This window comes from Topomyia yanbarensis, chromosome 2, assembly GCF_030247195.1.
Source record: "Topomyia yanbarensis strain Yona2022 chromosome 2, ASM3024719v1, whole genome shotgun sequence".
NCBI lineage: Eukaryota > Metazoa > Arthropoda > Insecta > Diptera > Culicidae > Topomyia > Topomyia yanbarensis.
Genome location: NC_080671.1, coordinates 261704862 through 261726854, shown reverse-complemented (window position 1 = coordinate 261726854; position 21993 = coordinate 261704862). Strand labels below are relative to the sequence as shown.

Here is a 21993-nt window from a genome sequence, read left to right as displayed (position 1 = left end):
ACTCACCATTTCCGATCGTTTTTCCCCGTTGGATACCACCAGTCCTAAATAAGGTATTGGCACTTAAGCCAAAAGACCAAAAAAATTGAATTATTAGTTTAATTCGAACGGGCGGGTTCGCTCCCGTCATTCCTCTGTTCACTGGGCAAGGGACCAGAAATCGACAGTCTTCATTAGCTCTGTCACCCACCGAAGTACGATGGGTAATGAACTAAAAATTAGACATCAGACGGCCTTGGTATCTAGCGGTGAAATTAAATAGATCAAATGTGTGTTGGGGTGATCAGCTGCCGTTGTGTGTGATTCCTCGCTTTGCAGGCAGGGTACGATTACCGTCGCCAGTGGGATAATCATATGTTCTTTCTGGGATGTCACCATACCCAGGGATAGCATAAGGGTTAGTGCATTGGGCCGGAGTCTCAAAGGTTGCGAGTTCGAGTCTCGCCTCTGGGTGGGGAATTTTTTTCACATGATTGCTTAGCTTCACTCACCATTTCCGATCGTTTTTCCCCGTTGGATACCACCAGTCCTAAATAAGGTATTGGCACTTAAGCCAAAAGACCAAAAAAATTGAATTATTAGTTTAGTATAAAATTTCTTAACAAGTTGAAAATTTTCGGCAGGACCCGAACCTCCCGGATCTTTCTCCATGACCCGCCGCTGGTTTCAAGCGATGTTTCAGTATCACATAGTATCTCAAGATCGTGGCTGTCGATCCATTGTATGTATATGCAAATCATACTGAACATGTAGTAATCGTTTCCACCATTGTATTGAACATAACCAGCCATGGAATCGTAGTCTGGACAAATGAGAAAAGCACAATAGCTCCACTAGGTGGATTAAAACAGGTTTTTATTTTGGGAATGCGTCGAGTTAAGACGAAAACGTAATATGATTAATAACGAGGATAACACTTTCCGAATGTAGAGAGAAATTTATGAAAAATGACGATTTCCATTCGATTCTAGCTGTTCTTGATGAGCATTTGATTTTTGTTGTATGACCAATTATATGTATAGGTCAAATGTTCAAAAACAGTAATTTAAGGTCAAGGTAACATCATTTTGAAACCGCCAATTTCGGAGGTTTAGTATCTTCTATGAGTTTTACAAACGTTAAACAGCGCATCGTTTGATAAAATAATTTTGACGGTATATCGTCCAAGAAGTATTTATGGTGAATTTTCTCAGGTTAATATTCATGACTACAATAAAGTCTCAATAAATTCGTTAAAGACACGAATTTTGTTACTATTTTCTGAAAACTTAATTCTGCATAATTTTAAAACTTCAAAAATTACGGTTTCGGAATTATGCCGTTTGGACAGTAAGATCGATTGTCACCAAACCCCCACCAATTGTAAAATTGGTATTGTAAAAAAAACGTAAGGGCGATACTTCAATGCAGATAGGTGGGACCGAAAAAGTAAACAATCGCCAAAGGGACTATATACTATATATACTATCATTTTGTCAATTTCAATAGCAAACACACATTTTAATTTAATAATTTCAAATACTTCATGAAGTTTTGGGTTTCGATCACTGAATCATGCAATCTAGGATGTAAAAAACACAATAGTTCTTAAATAGGAAATAAAAGTCTGGAAATATTCACTGTTGATTTTCTTTGAATGGTGTCACTGCTAGTATCGCTTTTTTCAAGAAAAAGCGTTGATTTCTTAGTTCTCAGTCGCATTGGAAATTTGAGTAAAGTATAAACTTTAAATCGATTAAAAAAAATCGATTTTTTTGGCTCAGTACAATATACATAACCCCTTTAGGAAAATTCAGTTTTCCCACTACAATGCATTGATTGAGGAATTTAGATATTTTAATTACAGAGCATTAGCAATATTTCGTTTGTATGTCTATTTTATGGGCCCTTTTTTCGCTTTTCCATTGATTTGGTTTGAGATTTCTAGCACTGATGTTGTCCTATGCTAATTTGAGCGATTCTCTGAGTCCTGCCACTATCCCATGTAGTATGTGTTATCAAAAACATCGCGAAGCATCAAGTTCTAAATGTTCTCAAACGGTATAATATCCAAAGAGAGTGATAATAGTTATAAGAAATGTCTCATCACACTGTTAGGTGGATTAAAAGCGTTTTATTAATATCAACCCTCCTTAAGGATATAAAGATCACTAATTAAAGATCCACAGAAAGCGCTACCAGGGTATCATGACCTGGAGCAGCACAATGTAGGTGACACGCAAAAGTAGCTGTCCTACTTAATTTGTCCATTGCGACGGCGAAAACCGTCGCAAGCAATGCAGTTGTTTTTTAAACAAACGAAACCCCGGTCCGAGGTTTGATGCCTCGTATATAATGCACACAGCACTATATGTGTTTGTGTTTGCTTTTAACAAATTATTAAACAAATAAAAGCGTATTAGCTAGTCTTTGACTGAGACTGTTGGCGTAGGTTAAGTTCATGCTGTTGTGGCAGCATTCTGTTTTCACGCAAGTAGCTGCTACCAGGTAAAACATAACCACGGAGAAGTCCAAATAATTTAATTTGTAAATACGAAGGCGCGAACGACTCACGGGTAGTCAGAATCGTCTCCTTGGCTCACGCTATTAGAGACAAGCGACGCATGGCTATTTAAAGCTTTGCGTTAGATCATATATCAATCATCATCCGGCACGAAAAGAAAATGCCAAAGAATTAAGAAATAAATGACGAAGATATCGGATAATGCATCCGATTTGTTAGTTTCTGAATCAAAAGTTCGTCTGAAATTATTGAATTAATAAATTAACATTATCACCCAATACTAGGGAAGCATAGCTAATGAGTAGGAACGCGCCGTCCGAGAAATTAAACAAATACACCGCTTGCAACTCAGATCTCGGCCAAGCTTGCACACAGCGATATACGTTTTCCTTATACAATACAAACATTAAGACAAAAGCACACTTAAATGCGGCGCCCATGAAGAAAGAAGCCCCGTATAGAAAGGCCTTGTATATAAATACAAGCGACGAAAATTGAAGGTCAGCTTTCAATTCCCCTTACCGCGAACATAACTGAAAATCATGCAGGCCATTAGAATACGGTGTTTACCTTTGGGTAAAAACACTGTTATGTGCTGTCTTGACCGTGGTCAAGACAGCACATAACAATATTATGTCACACGTTGCTTTGCGCAAAGTGACTTTACTTTATGAATCACGTGCAGCAATGATGAAATTTTTTCTATTTTTTTTTTTGGAACGTTGTGTTACATAAGCCCATCAAAGTTATATGAATGGAATTAAGTTCGAATTTGCCACTATGAATATTGGAAGGAATGATAACGGTGGCAGAAATGCTTACCGATTTCCTATGCTGGAGGCAGTACAATGCATCCCAGAATTTTACGGCTCAGCCTATGAGTTGGTGCCATTTTTAGGGCAAATACAGCTTTTTGCCGATGAAATTCCAGAAGGAGAAAGCCAGAAGTACCTACTGAATGTAGTGTTGATAAAACTGAAAGGCGAGGCGAATTTAAATTTAAATATAAATTTAAATTTAAATTTAAATTTAAATTTAAATTTAAATTTAAATTTAAATTTAAATTTGAATTTAAATTTAAATTTAAATTTAAATTTAAATTTAAATTTAAATTTAAATTTAAATTTAAATTTAAATTTAAATTTAAATTTAAATTTAAATTTAAATTTAAATTTAAATTTAAATTTAAATTTAAATTTAAATTTAAATAACGCTTGTACCATGTAGCAACACATGTGCATATAGTGGTGCGATTACTATTGTTGAAAATCCCAATGATTTTCGATGTGAATTGAAATTATTAATACATTAGATCAACTATAAGTGCAAGGGAGCTCAAAATTTAAATAAAATCAATTTTTTCAATTGTTATTTGAGCAAATTCGTAGGATAACAGTTTTATCGTTGCATAATTTAGTGTACCGATTTTTCTGAGAAATAGGTGTGCAATCATCTCAGGAATTTGCTAAGTTCTCCCGACACGCCGAAATCCGCCGTAGGTGTGCAATGTGATGAAAGAGACATTGATTGGTCATAAGTGGTCAAAACAAATCCAACCCATTTTAATAGGTTTTGCATCATCTAGATACCATATTGGTACCAGTTTCTATGAGAATTTACTGTGTTACCGCATTCGTCAACTCGTAATCGCAAACCAGATCAAAATAAAAATCAATAGCAACCGATGGGTAAGGTTACACCTTTAGTTTGAAACTAAGATAATACAAATCGGTCCGTGCATCTCTGAGAAAAATGATCGACAATTTTCACACATACATACACACAAACATACATACAGACTTTTTCCGATTTCAGCGAATTGAGATGAATGGTGTAGAAGACTGATTTCTGTCAATTTTTTCGAGATTGCACCAAATCTGGACGTTCCTTGCATTTTAAAGTCATTTGACATCAAATGTACGAATTCGATTTCTAAATATTCACATACTCTTCCATTTTAATAAATTTTAGTTCCGACTTAATTGGGAATTTCATATGTGACCTAACAAATAAGAACAAACATACACACATACATAATGACACACACATACAGACTTTTTCCAATATCGACGAACTGAGTCCAATACTATTAAGTTAAAAGTTTGCGATGATATTGGTTCAATTATTGATAGAGGCGGCAAAATAGTGATGTTAGCGCTCGATTTTTCAAAGGCATTTGACGCTGTATCTTATTCAAAGTTATGTGAAAAACTTCAAGCAAATTTTGGTTTTAAAATGAACGCAGTTAGCTTGATTGAATCGTATTTAAAGCACCGAAAGCAAGCAGTTCATGTGGGTGATAGTTTCTCGAATTTTTACCTGTTCTATCATACCAGACGGTTCAGTCTATATTTCCGGAACAACGTAAGCGATCCGTGCGAAGTTTCATAGACGTCTATGGGAAAAATATACGTTTTATTTGGGACAAAGTTCATGAAAATCGACCCAACTAGCCGTCTATGGTAATCAATATGGCCAATGAGACTTCGTCAGTGACCTACAACTGCAAATGCAAATTATTTGACATAAATTTTAGTGAAATTTTTACCTTTTGGCATTCATCGTGGTATCGGTTTGAATTGGAATTTTCTATGTGACCCCACGCCACAACCCGTAACTTCGGAACCGGAATTTTGATTGGGATGAAATTTGGCATCCATTTACGAGTATGAAACACCTTTCATTTCAGACTAAGTTTCGTCAAAAATGTCAAGCCATCGCCGAGAAAACGATGCCACTGTTGTTCTAAATTTAGTTGTTTCCGCCGGGGCTTCCAGAACCGATGATTGGGGCCAATGTGGCCAAAGAGACTTTAAATGGTTGTTAGTGACCAAGTACTACAGATCCAAGCAGATGTTGTCATATTTTGGAAAAAATTTCACCTTTTACATTCATCGCAGAAATCTGTTAAAACCTGGGATTTGCTGCATGATCGTACTCCTTATCCTGTAATTCGGGAACCGGAAGTCGGATCCATTTGAAATTCCATTTCCGGTAATGGGAACGTTGTATCTTTAATTTGAAACTAAATTTGTACAAATCGGTCCAGCCATCTCTGAGGAAAATGAGTAACATTTTTGACTCATACGCACATACATACACACACATACACACACATACAGACTTTCCGATCTCGACGAACTGAGTCGAATGGGATATGACACTCGGCCCTCCGGGCCTCGGTTAGAAAGTCGGTTTTTGGAGCAATTGCATAACCTTTCTATATGAGAAAGGCAAAAAAGGTGCGAAATCGGCAAAGTCCCAAAAAGTTGATTTTTATAAAACAAATAATTTCGAGATAACATAAAATCTTGACGTTTCATGCATTTTAAAGATGTTTGGCATCAAAAATACGAATTCGATTTTTGAAATTTCATGGGGTCCCCCCTTTTGAAAAAAAATTTGAGTTCCGGTGTAGAGTCCCTAATTTTCTCCGGTTTCAATCCCGGGAAAATTTCAATCATTTTATCAACACCATGGATGCTCGATTCCATGAGATAGTTAAATCATAAAGACTTAGCCTTAAGTTAAGAAAGTCTCATTGACGCTGCGCTTTGCATACGCGAAGCCAATGTTTAATGATAACAAAATTGTTTGTTTACGCCGCGACCCTATCGTAGCAGGGGCAAGGCGTTACTTCGGGGAACGACCCATTGTTTTTTAATTGAATCGGCTAGCGACCGACAGCTCTAGTGAGAGCTTTAGAAATGTTTTCAAAAACTTCGTGCATCTCTCTCAGAGATGCGCGAAAGTGATCTAAATCCGCGTGGTTAAAAAGTCTTTTGCGTACGAAAGTTGGAGTGCTTCGTTGAAGTAGTTCCCGCCCGGCTGCGTCCGGCGGAGTCAGAGTCGCTTAAGTAGTTCTCGTAGCCGGGCGGGAACTAGTTCAACGAAGCACTCCAACTTTCGTACGCAAAAGACTTTTTAACCACGCGGATTTAGATCACTTTCGCGCATCTCTGAGAGAGATGCACGAAGTTTTTGAAAACATTTCTAAAGCTCTCACTAGAGCTGTCGGTCGCTAGCCGATTCAATTAAAAAACAATGGGTCGTTCCCCGAAGTAACGCATAGCCCCTGCTACGATAGGGTCGCGGCGTAAACAAACAATTTTGTTATCATTAAACATTGCCTTCGCGTATGCAAAGCGCAGCGTCAATGAGACTTGCTTAACTTAAGGCTAAGTCTTTATGATTTAACTATCTCATGGAATCGAGCATCCATGGTGTTGATAAAATGATTGAAATTTTCCCGGGATTGAAACCGGAGAAAATTAGGGACTCTACACCGGAACTCAAATTTTTTTTCAAAAGGGGGGACCCCATGAAATTTCAAAAATCGAATTCGTATTTTTGATGCCAAACATCTTTAAAATGCATGAAACGTCAAGATTTTATGTTATCTCGAAATTATTTGTTTTATAATAATCAACTTTTTGGGACTTTGCCGATTTCGCACCTTTTTTGCCTTTCTCATATAGAAAGGTTATGCAATTGCTCCAAAAACCGACTTTCTAACCGAGGCCCGGAGGGCCGAGTGTCATATCCCATTCGACTCAGTTCGTCGAGATCGGAAAAAGTCTGTATGTGTGTGTATGTATGTGTGTGTGTGTATGTGTGTGTGTATGTGTGTGTGTATGTATGTGCGTATGTGTCAAATAATGTCACTCATTTTTCTCAGAGATGGCTGGACCGATTTGCCCAAACCTAGTCTCAAATGAAAGGTACAACCTTCCCATCGGCTGCTATTGAATTTTGTGTCGATCGGAATTCTGGTTCCGGAGTTACGGGTTTAAGAGTGTGGCCACACAGCAATTTCCCATATAAACTGGTACCACTATGATATCAAATCAAAATGATGCAAAACTTTTTTATTTAAAATAGGTGCAGAATTTCTTGGATTTGCCAGTCTATGCATGAAACACCGATATTTGAAACAATTTCGAAAAAAAATTTGACGAAAATTGACTTTTTTGGATTTTGGCAAATTTTTTTGTCTTTCTCATATAGAAAGGTTATGCAATCGCTCCGAACATCGACTTTTTATCCGAGGCCCGGAGGGCCGAGTCTACTATACCATTCGACTCAGTTCGTCGAGATCGGAAAGTCTGTATGTGTGTATGTGTGTGTATGTATGTGCGTATGAGTCAAAAATGTTACTCATTTTCCTCAGAGATGGCTGGACCGATTTGTACAAATTTAGTTTCAAATTAAAGATACAACGTTCCCATTACCGGAAATGGAATTTCAAATGGATCCGACTTCCGGTTCCCGAATTACAGGATAAGGAGTACGATCATGCAGCAAATCCCAGGTTTTAACAGATTTCTGCGATGAATGTAAAAGGTGAAATTTTTTCCAAAATATGACAACATCTGCTTGGATCTGTAGTACTTGGTCACTAACAACCATTTAAAGTCTCTTTGGCCACATTGGCCCCAATCATCGGTTCTGGAAGCCCCGGCGGAAACAACTAAATTTAGAACAACAGTGGCATCGTTTTCTCGGCGATGGCTTGACATTTTTGACGAAACTTAGTCTGAAATGAAAGGTGTTTCATACTCGTAAATGGATGTCAAATTTCATCCCAATCAAAATTCCGGTTCCGAAGTTACGGGTTGTGGCGTGGGGTCACATAGAAAATTCCAATTCAAACCGATACCACGATGAATGCCAAAAGGTAAAAATTTCACTAAAATTTATGTCAAATAATTTGCATTTGCAGTTGTAGGTCACTGACGAAGTCTCATTGGCCATATTGATTACCATAGACGGCTAGTTGGGTCGATTTTCATGAACTTTGTCCCAAATAAAACGTATATTTTTCCCATAGACGTCTATGAAACTTCGCACGGATCGCTTACGTTGTTCCGGAAATATAGACTGAACCGTCTGGTCTGATAGAACAGGTAAAAATTCGAGAAACTATCACCCACATGAACTGCTTGCTTTCGGTGCTTTAAATACGATTCAATCACGCTAACTGCGTTCATTTTAAAACCAAAATTTGCTTGAAGTTTTTCACATAACTTTGAATAAGATACAGTGTCAAATGCCTTTGAAAAATCGAGCGCTAACATCACTATTTTGCCGCCTCTATCAATAATTGAACCAATATCATCGCAAACTTTTAACTTAATAGTATTGGACTCAGTTCGTCGATATTGGAAAAAGTCTGTATGTGTGTGTCATTATGTATGTGTGTATGTTTGTTCTTATTTGTTAGGTCACATATGAAATTCCCAATTAAGTCGGAACTAAAATTTATTAAAATGGAAGAGTATGTGAATATTTAGAAATCGAATTCGTACATTTGATGTCAAATGACTTTAAAATGCAAGGAACGTCCAGATTTGGTGCAATCTCGAAAAAATTGACAGAAATCAGTCTTCTACACCATTCATCTCAATTTGCTGAAATCGGAAAAAGTCTGTATGTATGTTTGTGTGTATGTATGTGTGAAAATTGTCGATCATTTTTCTCAGAGATGCACGGACCGATTTGTATTATCTTAGTTTCAAACTAAAGGTGTAACCTTACCCATCGGTTGCTATTGATTTTTATTTTGATCTGGTTTGCGATTACGAGTTGACAAATGGTCTGGTACCACTATGGTATCGAAAACTGGTACCACTATGGTATCTAGATGATGCAAAATCTATTAAAATGGGTTGGATTTGTTTTGACCACTTATGACCAATCAATGTCTCTTTCATCACATTGCACACCTACGGCGGATTTCGGCGTGTCGGGAGAACTTAGCAAATTCCTGAGCTGATTGCACACCTATTTCTCAGAAAAATCGGTACACTAAATTATGCAACGATAAAACTGTTATCCTACGAATTTGCTCAAATAACAATTGAAAAAATTGATTTTATTTAAATTTTGAGCTCCCTTGCACTTATAGTTGATCTAATGTATTAATAATTTCAATTCACATCGAAAATCATTGGGATTTTCAACAATAGTAATCGCACCACTATAGGCACATGTGTTGCTACATGGTACAAGCGGTTTTAAATAAATAAATTTGTTAATAAGCGATCTAAGGGATTGAAAGCGTTTAACATATTAGCATCGCCCGTGGAACTTTTCATTGATTTTTTAACAAAAGTTTTCCTTAAGTACGAGAAAGCACGGATAAGTACTATAAAAGCCATACCTATTCTATAGGTCGCAATTCTTTAGTTTGGATACGTCAAATTCATCTTGTCCGGGCTCTCTCTACAGGAACAATAGTATTTCCTACGCTATTCATTACTCAAAATCAGGTCCACATACACACAAACATACATACAGACTTTTTCCGATTTCGGCGAATTGAGATGAATGGTGTAGAAGACTGATTTCTGTCAATTTTTTCGAGATTGCACCAAACCTGGACGCTCCTTGCATTTTAAAGTCATTTGACATCAAATGTACGAATTCGATTTCTAAATATTCACATACTCTTCCATTTTAATAAATTTTAGTTCCGACTTAATTGGGAATTTCATATGTGACCTAACAAATAAGAACAAACATACACACATACATAATGACACACACATACAGACTTTTTCCAATATCGACGAACTGAGTCCAATACTATTAAGTTAAAAGTTTGCGATGATATTGGTTCAATTATTGATAGAGGCGGCAAAATAGTGATGTTAGCGCTCGATTTTTCAAAGGCATTTGACACTGCATCTTATTCAAAGTTATGTGAAAAACTTCAAGCAAATTTTGGTTTTAAAATGAACGCAGTTAGCTTGATTGAATCGTATTTAAAGCACCGAAAGCAAGCAGTTCATGTGGGTGATAGTTTCTCGAATTTTTACCTGTTCTATCAGACCAGACGGTTCAGTCTATATTTCCGGAACAACGTAAGCGATCCGTGCGAAGTTTCATAGACGTCTATGGGAAAAATATACGTTTTATTTGGGACAAAGTTCATGAAAATCGACCCAACTAGCCGTCTATGGTAATCAATATGGCCAATGAGACTTCGTCAGTGACCTACAACTGCAAATGCAAATTATTTGACATAAATTTTAGTGAAATTTTTACCTTTTGGCATTCATCGTGGTATCGGTTTGAATTGGAATTTTCTATGTGACCCCACGCCACAACCCGTAACTTCGGAACCGGAATTTTGATTGGGATGAAATTTGGCATCCATTTACGAGTATGAAACACCTTTCATTTCAGACTAAGTTTCGTCAAAAATGTCAAGCCATCGCCGAGAAAACGATGCCACTGTTGTTCTAAATTTAGTTGTTTCCGCCGGGGCTTCCAGAACCGATGATTGGGGCCAATGTGGCCAAAGAGACTTTAAATGGTTGTTAGTGACCAAGTACTACAGATCCAAGCAGATGTTGTCATATTTTGGAAAAAATTTCACCTTTTACATTCATCGCAGAAATCTGTTAAAACCTGGGATTTGCTGCATGATCATACTCCTTATCCTGTAATTCGGGAACCGGAAGTCAGATCCATTTGAAATTCCATTTCCGGTAATGGGAACGTTGTATCTTTCATTTGAAACTAAATTTGTACAAATCGGTCCAGCCATCTCTGAGGAAAATGAGTAACATTTTTGACACATACGCACATACATACACACACATACACACACATACAGACTTTCCGATCTCGACGAACTGAGTCGAATGGTATAGTAGACTCGGCCCTCCGGGCCTCGGATAAAAAGTCGATGTTCGGAGCGATTGCATAACCTTTCTATATGAGAAAGACAAAAAAATTTGCCAAAATCCAAAAAAGTCAATTTTCGTCAAATTTTTTTTCGAAATTGTTTCAAATATCGGTGTTTCATGCATAGACTGGCAAATCCAAGAAATTCTGCACCTATTTTAAATAAAAAAGTTTTGCATCATTTTGATTTGATATCATAGTGGTACCAGTTTATATGGGAAATTGCTGTGTGGCCACACTCTTAAACCCGTAACTCCGGAACCAGAATTCCGATCGACACAAAATTCAATAGCGGCCGATGGGAAGGTTGTACCTTTCATTTGAGACTAGGTTTGGGCAAATCGGTCCAGCCATCTCTGAGAAAAATGGGTGAAATTATTTGACACATACGCACATACACACACACATACACACATACATACATACACACACACATACAGACTTTTTCCGATCTCGACGAACTGAGTCGAATGGGATATGACACTCGGCCCTCCGGGCCTCGGTTAGAAAGTCGGCTTTTGGAGCAATTGCATAACCTTTCTATATGAGAAAGGCAAAAAAGGTGCGAAATCGGCAAAGTCCCAAAAAGTTGATTTTTATAAAACAAATAATTTCGAGATAACATAAAATCTTGACGTTTCATGCATTTTAAAGATGTTTGGCATCAAAAATACGAATTCGATTTTTGAAATTTCATGGGGTCCCCCCTTTTGAAAAAAAATTTGAGTTCCGGTGTAGAGTCCCTAATTTTCTCCGGTTTCAATCCCGGGAAAATTTCAATCATTTTATCAACACCATGGATGCTCGATTCCATGAGATAGTTAAATCATAAAGACTTAGCCTTAAGTTAAGCAAGTCTCATTGACGCTGCGCTTTGCATAGGCGAAGGCAATGTTTAATGATAACAAAATTGTTTGTTTACGCCGCGACCCTATCGTAGCAGGGACAAGGCATTACTTCGGGAAACGACCCATTGTTTTTTAATTGAATCGGCTAGCGACCGACAGCTCTAGTGAGAGCTTTAGAAATGTTTTCAAAAACTTCGTGCATCTCTCTCAGAGATGCGCGAAAGTGATCTAAATCCGCGTGGTTAAAAAGTCTTTTGCGTACGAAAGTTGGAGTGCTTCGTTGAAGTAGTTCCCGCCCGGCTGCGTCCGGCGGAGTCAGAGTCGTTTAAGTAGTTCTCGTAGTTAAATTTAAATTTAAATTTAAATTTAACTACGAGAACTACTTAAACGACTCTGACTCCGCCGGACGCAGCCGGGCGGGAACTACTTCAACGAAGCACTCCAACTTTCGTACGCAAAAGACTTTTTAACCACGCGGATTTAGATCACTTTCGCGCATCTCTGAGAGAGATGCACGAAGTTTTTGAAAACATTTCTAAAGCTCTCACTAGAGCTGTCGGTCGCTAGCCGATTCAATTAAAAAACAATGGGTCGTTTCCCGAAGTAATGCCTTGTCCCTGCTACGATAGGGTCGCGGCGTAAACAAACAATTTTGTTATCATTAAACATTGCCTTCGCGTATGCAAAGCGCAGCGTCAATGAGACTTGCTTAACTTAAGGCTAAGTCTTTATGATTTAACTATCTCATGGAATCGAGCATCCATGGTGTTGATAAAATGATTGAAATTTTCCCGGGATTGAAACCGGAGAAAATTAGGGACTCTACACCGGAACTCAAATTTTTTTTCAAAAGGGGGGACCCCATGAAATTTCAAAAATCGAATTCGTATTTTTGATGCCAAACATCTTTAAAATGCATGAAACGTCAAGATTTTATGTTATCTCGAAATTATTTGTTTTATAAAAATCAACTTTTTGGGACTTTGCCGATTTCGCACCTTTTTTGCCTTTCTCATATAGAAAGGTTATGCAATTGCTCCAAAAACCGACTTTCTAACCGAGGCCCGGAGGGCCGAGTGTCATATCCCATTCGACTCAGTTCGTCGAGATCGGAAAAAGTCTGTATGTGTGTGTGTATGTATGTATGTGTGTGTATGTGTGTGTGTGTATGTGCGTATGTGTCAAATAATTTCACCCATTTTTCTCAGAGATGGCTGGACCGATTTGCCCAAACCTAGTCTCAAATGAAAGGTACAACCTTCCCATCGGCCGCTATTGAATTTTGTGTCGATCGGAATTCTGGTTCCGGAGTTACGGGTTTAAGAGTGTGGCCACACAGCAATTTCCCATATAAACTGGTACCACTATGATATCAAATCAAAATGATGCAAAACTTTTTTATTTAAAATAGGTGCAGAATTTCTTGGATTTGCCAGTCTATGCATGAAACACCGATATTTGAAACAATTTCGAAAAAAAATTTGACGAAAATTGACTTTTTTGGATTTTGGCAAATTTTTTTGTCTTTCTCATATAGAAAGGTTATGCAATCGCTCCGAACATCGACTTTTTATCCGAGGCCCGGAGGGCCGAGTCTACTATACCATTCGACTCAGTTCGTCGAGATCGGAAAGTCTGTATGTGTGTGTATGTGTGTGTATGTATGTGCGTATGTGTCAAAAATGTTACTCATTTTCCTCAGAGATGGCTGGACCGATTTGTACAAATTTAGTTTCAAATGAAAGATACAACGTTCCCATTACCGAAAATGGAATTTCAAATGGATCTGACTTCCGGTTCCCGAATTACAGGATAAGGAGTACGATCATGCAGCAAATCCCTGGTTTTAACAGATTTCTGCGATGAATGTAAAAGGTGAAATTTTTTCCAAAATATGACAACATCTGCTTGGATCTGTAGTACTTGGTCACTAACAACCATTTAAAGTCTCTTTGGCCACATTGGCCCCAATCATCGGTTCTGGAAGCCCCGGCGGAAACAACTAAATTTAGAACAACAGTGGCATCGTTTTCTCGGCGATGGCTTGACATTTTTGACGAAACTTAGTCTGAAATGAAAGGTGTTTCATACTCGTAAATGGATGCCAAATTTCATCCCAATCAAAATTCCGGTTCCGAAGTTACGGGTTGTGGCGTGGGGTCACATAGAAAATTCCAATTCAAACCGATACCACGATGAATGCCAAAAGGTAAAAATTTCACTAAAATTTATGTCAAATAATTTGCATTTGCAGTTGTAGGTCACTGACGAAGTCTCATTGGCCATATTGATTACCATAGACGGCTAGTTGGGTCGATTTTCATGAACTTTGTCCCAAATAAAACGTATATTTTTCCCATAGACGTCTATGAAACTTCGCACGGATCGCTTACGTTGTTCCGGAAATATAGACTGAACCGTCTGGTCTGATAGAACAGGTAAAAATTCGAGAAACTATCACCCACATGAACTGCTTGCTTTCGGTGCTTTAAATACGATTCAATCAAGCTAACTGCGTTCATTTTAAAACCAAAATTTGCTTGAAGTTTTTCACATAACTTTGAATAAGATGCAGTGTCAAATGCCTTTGAAAAATCGAGCGCTAACATCACTATTTTGCCGCCTCTATCAATAATTGAACCAATATCATCGCAAACTTTTAACTTAATAGTATTGGACTCAGTTCGTCGATATTGGAAAAAGTCTGTATGTGTGTGTCATTATGTATGTGTGTATGTTTGTTCTTATTTGTTAGGTCACATATGAAATTCCCAATTAAGTCGGAACTAAAATTTATTAAAATGGAAGAGTATGTGAATATTTAGAAATCGAATTCGTACATTTGATGTCAAATGACTTTAAAATGCAAGGAGCGTCCAGGTTTGGTGCAATCTCGAAAAAATTGACAGAAATCAGTCTTCTACACCATTCATCTCAATTCGCCGAAATCGGAAAAAGTCTGTATGTATGTTTGTGTGTATGTATGTGTGAAAATTGTCGATCATTTTTCTCAGAGATGCACGGACCGATTTGTATTATCTTAGTTTCAAACTAAAGGTGTAACCTTACCCATCGGTTGCTATTGATTTTTATTTTGATCTGGTTTGCGATTACGAGTTGACGAATACGGTAACACAGTAAATTCTCATAGAAACTGGTACCAATATGGTATCTAGATGATGCAAAACCTATTAAAATGGGTTGGATTTGTTTTGACCACTTATGACCAATCAATGTCTCTTTCATCACATTGCACACCTACGGCGGATTTCGGTGTGTCGGGAGAACTTAGCAAATTCCTGAGCTGATTGCACACCTATTTCTCAGAAAAATCGGTACACTAAATTATGCAACGATAAAACTGTTATCCTACGAATTTGCTCAAATAACAATTGAAAAAATTGATTTTATTTAAATTTTGAGCTCCCTTGCACTTATAGTTGATCTAATGTATTAATAATTTCAATTCACATCGAAAATCATTGGGATTTTCAACAATAGTAATCGCACCACTATAGGCACATGTGTTGCTACATGGTACAAGCGGTTTTAAATAAATAAATTTGTTAATAAGCGATCTAAGGGATTGAAAGCATTTAACATATTAGCATCGCCCGTAGAACTTTTCATTGATTTTTTAACAAAAGTTTTCCTTAAGTACGAGAAAGCACGGATAAGTACTATAAAAGCCATACCTATTCTATAGGTCGCAATTCTTTAGTTTGGATACGTCAAATTCATCTTGTCCGGACTCTTTCTACAGGAACAAAAGTATTTCCTACGCTATTCATTACTCAAAATCAGGTCCACAATGCTTAGCATGTACCGTAAACCGAGGTGACTTTGATCATCGGGGTGACTTTGACCACTCGACACTTTTTTCGTAGATCGCTTATTAAACCAGAATAGTCTACCGAATCATTTTAATTTGAAATGATTTTTACTCTAAACTTAAAAAATACTGATTTGTTATACGTTTTGAGTATATTGTTCGGTTTTTGTGTACAAAAACTACAAAAAACCGAAATTTGACTTTACCTGATTTTTACGAAGCTTCGTAAAGTGTCTATTTTTTATAAAACAAATAAATCTCAGATTTGAGCAAGAGTAATAAATTACAAGCGAGTTTTTATTTTCCTTTAGATTGGGATATGTTAAATTTAGTTTTAGGAGTTTGTTTATTTTTAATACATTTTTTGTGAAACTAGTTGGCAATTATTTCAAATTATTTTAAGTTAAAATTCGCAACATTATTTTTATTGTTCAATATTCCAACGTGTTAAAATAGATGACACTTTTTGTACATTGATAAAACACTGCAACAAAACAATGTTAGTAGTTTTAAAGGTTTTCAGAATTTTTTATTCAAGTTGAAAAAAATTATACGAATCTTGGTTACTCGAATTTTACAGTACATTGAAATACTTTGTATAATATCAATTAACATCTATTTAACAATGAGTATCCTTCCAGAATTAGTTTAAACAACCATTGAAATGAAAAACATTGACATCAATAACTTAATGTGGGTGAACATGCAGGTGATCAAAGGCACCCCGGAACACGAAAACGGACTTCAACCTGAAATCATTTTTTGAAAAAATAGCTGTATACGGACAATTTTAGGTAAAACCATCCAATCTTGTTCTCCATACATCAGTACATGGTTTAAAAATATTAAACTTGAAAAAAATGTGTTGCGTCTAAAATATGTAATGATTACTTCGAAAAGTGATCAATGTAACCCCGGTTTACGGTATTGGACAAACGAACATCGAAGTGAAATAATCTCAACATTGCCGATTCTTTTTTCGTTCGGTGCGGTTCTGCTTTTTGTTTGCGCAATTTTGTAGCAGTATATTTCGATCGCAGAACGTGTGCTCTGCCTTGGTGGTGACTGGGTAAGTGAAAATTTTATAAAATACTTTTTAAAATATGTATATTAAAATGACAAAAGACATGGTTTCTTATAGGTTGTAGATTGTAAATCTGCCCAAGTCTTATGATAACGAGGTTCTACACTGATCAGGTAAGTTTTAGTGCCCTTTGTTAGTCGTATTTTAACGATTGTCGAATGGCCACTCCTTTGCTTTGGTCGTGCGCTTGTACTGTGTGTTGTGGGCTCTTCATATCACTCACGCAAACCTATATTTGTAGAAATGAATAACTTTGCAAGTCGTATGTATTTACGTATAATTCGCATTTGAAGACGTCGTTTCCAGCTGTAGTATCTCTCCAGTGAATATCACAGTGAAACAAGGTGCAATTTTTTTTGGAAAGCGACAACAAACACTGCAAATCTATTCATCAAGCGGTTTTGGTAAGTCGTGTACATGAACTGTATTTGACACAGCTATTGTTTTACTTGAGACAGGAAATCAGATAAGTTTCTTCATTCAATATGCAGTCGTGATTCGCTGGCTGGACACTTTTTAACTGGACCACTTTTTAGTTGGACCTCCGCTAGTTGGACCGTTGTCCAACTAAAAGCATCTGAACGTCAAAATCTCATGTGAAATTGACTTTGACAATCTATCTAATAATCTTTTACACTACTAATGTCTTCTTTGGAGTTTTGCCTTTCTTATATAGAAAGGTTATGCAATCACTCTGAAAAACGTCAACCTAATCCCGGCCCGGAGGGCCGAGTGTCATATCCCATTCGACTCAGTTCGTCGAGATCGGAAAAAGTCTGTATGTGTGTGTGTATATATGTGTGTATGTGTGTGTATGTATGTGCGTATGTGCCAAATAATGTCACTCATTTTTCTCAGAGATGGCTGGACCGATTTGCCTAAACTTAGTCTCAAATGAAAGGTGCAACCTTCCCATCGACTGCTATTGAATTTTGGATCGATCGGAATTCTGGTTCCGGAATTACGGGTTTCAGAGTGCGGCCACACAGAAATTTCTCATATAAACTATAGGAAAAATTAAAAATAGAATTTATATTTTTGATGCTAAATGTGTTCAAGGTGCATGAAACGTCGAGATTTGATGCAAACTGGAAAAAAAATTGACGACGGTTCACTTTTTTGGATTTTGGCACATTTTTGCCTTTCTCATATAGAAAGGTTATGCAATCACTCTGAAAAACGTCAACCTAATCCCGGCAAATTTTTTTTTCGACTCGCATAAGGTTTCTGGATTTTAACAAGGGCGTAGTTGATGGTTTCCGGAGAGGGGTTACACCCCCCCTCTACTGTTCACTCCACTCCTTTAAAAATCTCTTTAAATCACCCCTCAGACCACCACCCCATCCAGCCCTCATACCCCTCCCTTTCAACCCCATCATCTTTAAACCACCACTGTATCACAAATCATACCAATTTAAGCTGGGGAGTCGTTCGTTCATGGGACTTTCGCACTCCTCACATACCCACCCCCGCATGACAAAATGAGTTAGCAAGCAGATAACATTGATCTAATGCTGATTAGGCTAATGGAGTATGATATTTTTTTGTTTCAAGTGTTTCACCGTCGTAACGTAGCTCATCAATTTCGTGGCTGGCATGCCATTGTATATAAGTGCAAAGTGTACTAAAAATGTAATAGTCATTTCCACAATTATGTTGAACATAAAAAGCCTCCGTGCCATAGTTTAGAGAAATGAGAAAGGCACAATTGCACCGCTAGGTGGATTAAAACAGGTTTTTTTTTCAGTTCAATATTACCGTGGCTGTTTTTTTCTTTTTTAAAGTTTTAGAACTCGAATAATGATTTCTTTTCCTGTATATAGTTGTCATGTGATGTATAATAATAAAATGTAATATATGCATTTAAAAGCTTTTAATGAATATAAACAACGCACATATTCTCGTGATTCATGATTGAGAAAGGCACAATTGCACCGCTAGGTGGATTAAAATAGGGTTTTTTTCAGTAGGAATTTTCAAATCTACTTGTCTTGTGAATAAGGAGCAAAACAAATCTTATGAACTAACTTATACACTATAAAGAGAGCTAATCGTTGAAGTTGCTTATAATACTGTTCGTCATAATTTCTAATGTTTCTATGTTAGCGAGTCTGTGCAACTCATTTGTGCTAAACCAGGGGAGGACGCTTCATTATCAGAATTTTATTCTGAATCCTTTGAAGCGTTTTCTTCCTAGTAGCACAACAACTTGCCCATTATTGGCACTGAATATAGCATACCCGGTCTAAATATTTGTTTATAAATTAATAGTTTGTTCTTTGGGTAGAGCCAATTCCTATTTATAAGAGGGAATAAACATTTTATATATTTGTTGCATTTTGTTTGGATTCCTTCAGTGTGATAATTAAAAGTGAGTTTTTTTTAATTGTGAATCAAACCCAAGTATTCAACTTGATCTGACCACGTTAAATTCAAACCATTAAATTTAATAATATGGTTATTATTTGATTTAAGAGAAAAAGCTCTTGGCTTATGCGGAAACACTATCAATTGTGTTTTTACCTTTGTGGAAATTTTCCATTTTTTCAGGTAATCATTGAAAATATTCAAGCTTCGTTGCAGTCGACTGCAGATAATACGAAGATTCCTACCAGTGGCCGAGATGCTAGCACAGTAAATTTAAATTTAAATTTAAATTTAATGATAACAAAATTGTTTGTTTACGCCGCGACCCTATCGTAGCAGGGACAAGGCATTACTTCGGGGAACGACCCATTGTTTTTAATTGAATCGGCTAGCGACCGACAGCTCTAGTGAGAGCTTTAGAAATGTTTTCAAAAACTTCGTGCATCTCTCTCAGAGATGCGCGAAAGTGATCTAAATCCGCGTGGTTAAAAAGTCTTTTGCGTACGAAAGTTGGAGTGATTCGTTGAAGTAGTTCCCGCCCGGCTGCGTCCGGCGGAGTCAGAGTCGTTTAAGTAGTTCTCGCCCGGCCGCGTCCGGGGTAGTGATTCGTTTAAATAGTTCTCGCCCGGCCGCACCGCAAAAATGTGCTGGAGTTTTTGTTAATGGAATTGTGGGCAACGAAACCTTTTTAATTGTGCGGTCAATAGTTAGTGGAAAACATATCTCAGGTGAGCAGATATTACCGTTAGTGTTCGATAAGCATTTGTTACATACTTGAACGTGGTAATTGAATGACAGCAATGTGCGATTAGTTATACATATCTCAAATGAGCAGATATTACCGTGTGGAGTTTTTAATAAATAGTTGCAGATAAGTTATTTTGATTGAGATCAAATGTTTATGTGGTTTTATTTAACATGACGAGTCGGTAGTCTCACGTTGGTGACTTCGAAGACAACTATTATAACAGAAAGAAATCCACTACCCTTATCCGCGGTGTATGAAACCAGTGGCCCCGCGCAGTATTTCATGTGGTGACAGCGGTGGGATTGAATTACTGTGCGGGCCATTGGTTTCATACACCGCGGATTATTTCATGTGGCGACAGTGAAAAGAGAAAAAAACCCAAAAGGGAGCTCGGAAACACCAAACCTGACAAAAAGGAAGAAAGGAAAATTTTCCGGTGGACGTAAGTGCTGAAGTATTAGTGACTGTTTTCTCCTGCAATTTGTGGATTTGTGATTGCAGCCGTTTACAATTTTTGTTAAGAAATTTTTTTTTGAAGTTTCTAAATATCATTGCAACCCAAATATCTCTCGGAAGACACACAAACACACTCAGGAGCGGTAAGGAAAGCCGTTCCTGACAGGATTTAGTGAAACAGAAACTAATGCCTCATCATTAACTCAGCTTGTGTGACTGACTACTGGAAGAAGCCGTGCCCAAGTAGTGACTTTCGTAGATGAGAAACAAACAAACAGTCTAAAGTTAGTGTGAACGCAGTTAACGTCGGTTTAGTGAATCGTTCTCCGTATCTCCAGGATTTTATTATTAGTGACGCGGGTGTAAATTGTCGTATTACGCTATTGACCAACATCGCTTACACCTAGCGCCGTTTTAGCTAGTTCGAAAGCCAGTCGTGGCTGTAAGTAATAAGGAAAGCAAAACGCGACGAGCAGACAAACGTGTGTAAGGTTTTACATCTCTGTGTGATTGCTTTACATTTGTGGTTTTTACGTGGAAGAGTGAAGGAAGCAGCGGAATTACAGGTAAGCGCCTTTCTGCTTTTTACAGTATCACAAGAAGAAACAACACTACAATGAGTAGATGCTGATTCGTAGAATCAAACAAAACCTGCAATGATGTGGAGAAATAATTTCTATAATCTAATGTATTGATGGTTTTTTCTTGAGCTTAATTTGTCACACGGTTGTGCAATTGATTCGCTTCCGTACCGCATTGTCAACAACTTTTTCGTACCCGCTTGAAAGGTTAAAGTTGGGTCCAGACTTATTAAGAATAAAAACATGTTACTATGTTTTAATTGCCGCAAGGTTCTACTGTATCGATTTTGTTGGCTATTTTCGGCAAATTTGAGACTAAGAGAAACGAAAGCAATGAAATTGAAAGACGGATAGGTATTCTAGAGCGAATCTGTTATAAACTTAGAACGGAAAACTAGAACTAGGCAGGCTCATATGGGCATGATCGAAAGGAAATGTGAAGAATTCTTTGCCTTCTGCAGAGTAGGAGTTGGGCGTTTCACCCAAGTCTACCGCATGGTCTATGGTAGAACATAACTCATAATCATGTTTTACCGCCGACGCCGGCAAAAAATTCTTCACAAATCCTCGCCTAGAACGACCATGCGATCATTCTTCTCCCTTTCTGCTAGCATCAAGCCGTGACGTATGCATTCAATCGACACCAAGCTATCGGTGTCGCACCGATCCAATTGTGATTGAACTACTTATTTATTTTTTCGTTTCTCACACACGGATGGCTGATAGCAATTAATGACACAGCTCAGCTAGCAGAAATCGAATTTTTATCTACTTTTTTACCAACTATGTCACTATGTTTTAATTGCCGCAAGGTTCTACTGTTTCGATTTTGTTGGCTATATTCGGCAAATTTGAGACTAAGAGAAACGAAAGCAATGAA

General features: G+C 37.4%; 1 protein-coding gene across 3 annotated transcripts in view; it reads left to right on the top strand.

Moving 5' to 3' along the window:
- LOC131683102 (uncharacterized) overlaps positions 1-21993 on the top strand; it is a 901146-nt gene that overhangs the window by 84294 nt on the left and 794859 nt on the right. The window contains exons 1-2 of one of the 3 annotated variants that reach the window (XM_058964920.1): positions 16689-16946; positions 17019-17074. The exons of 1 other annotated variant lie outside the window; for it this stretch is intronic. In XM_058964920.1, coding sequence (XP_058820903.1) covers positions 17048-17074 — 27 coding nt within the window. In that variant the 5' untranslated portion in view covers positions 16689-16946; positions 17019-17047. Of the gene's footprint in view, positions 1-16688; positions 17075-21993 lie in introns of those variants that run through there. One more of the 3 variants, XM_058964922.1, reaches the window with a different exon arrangement.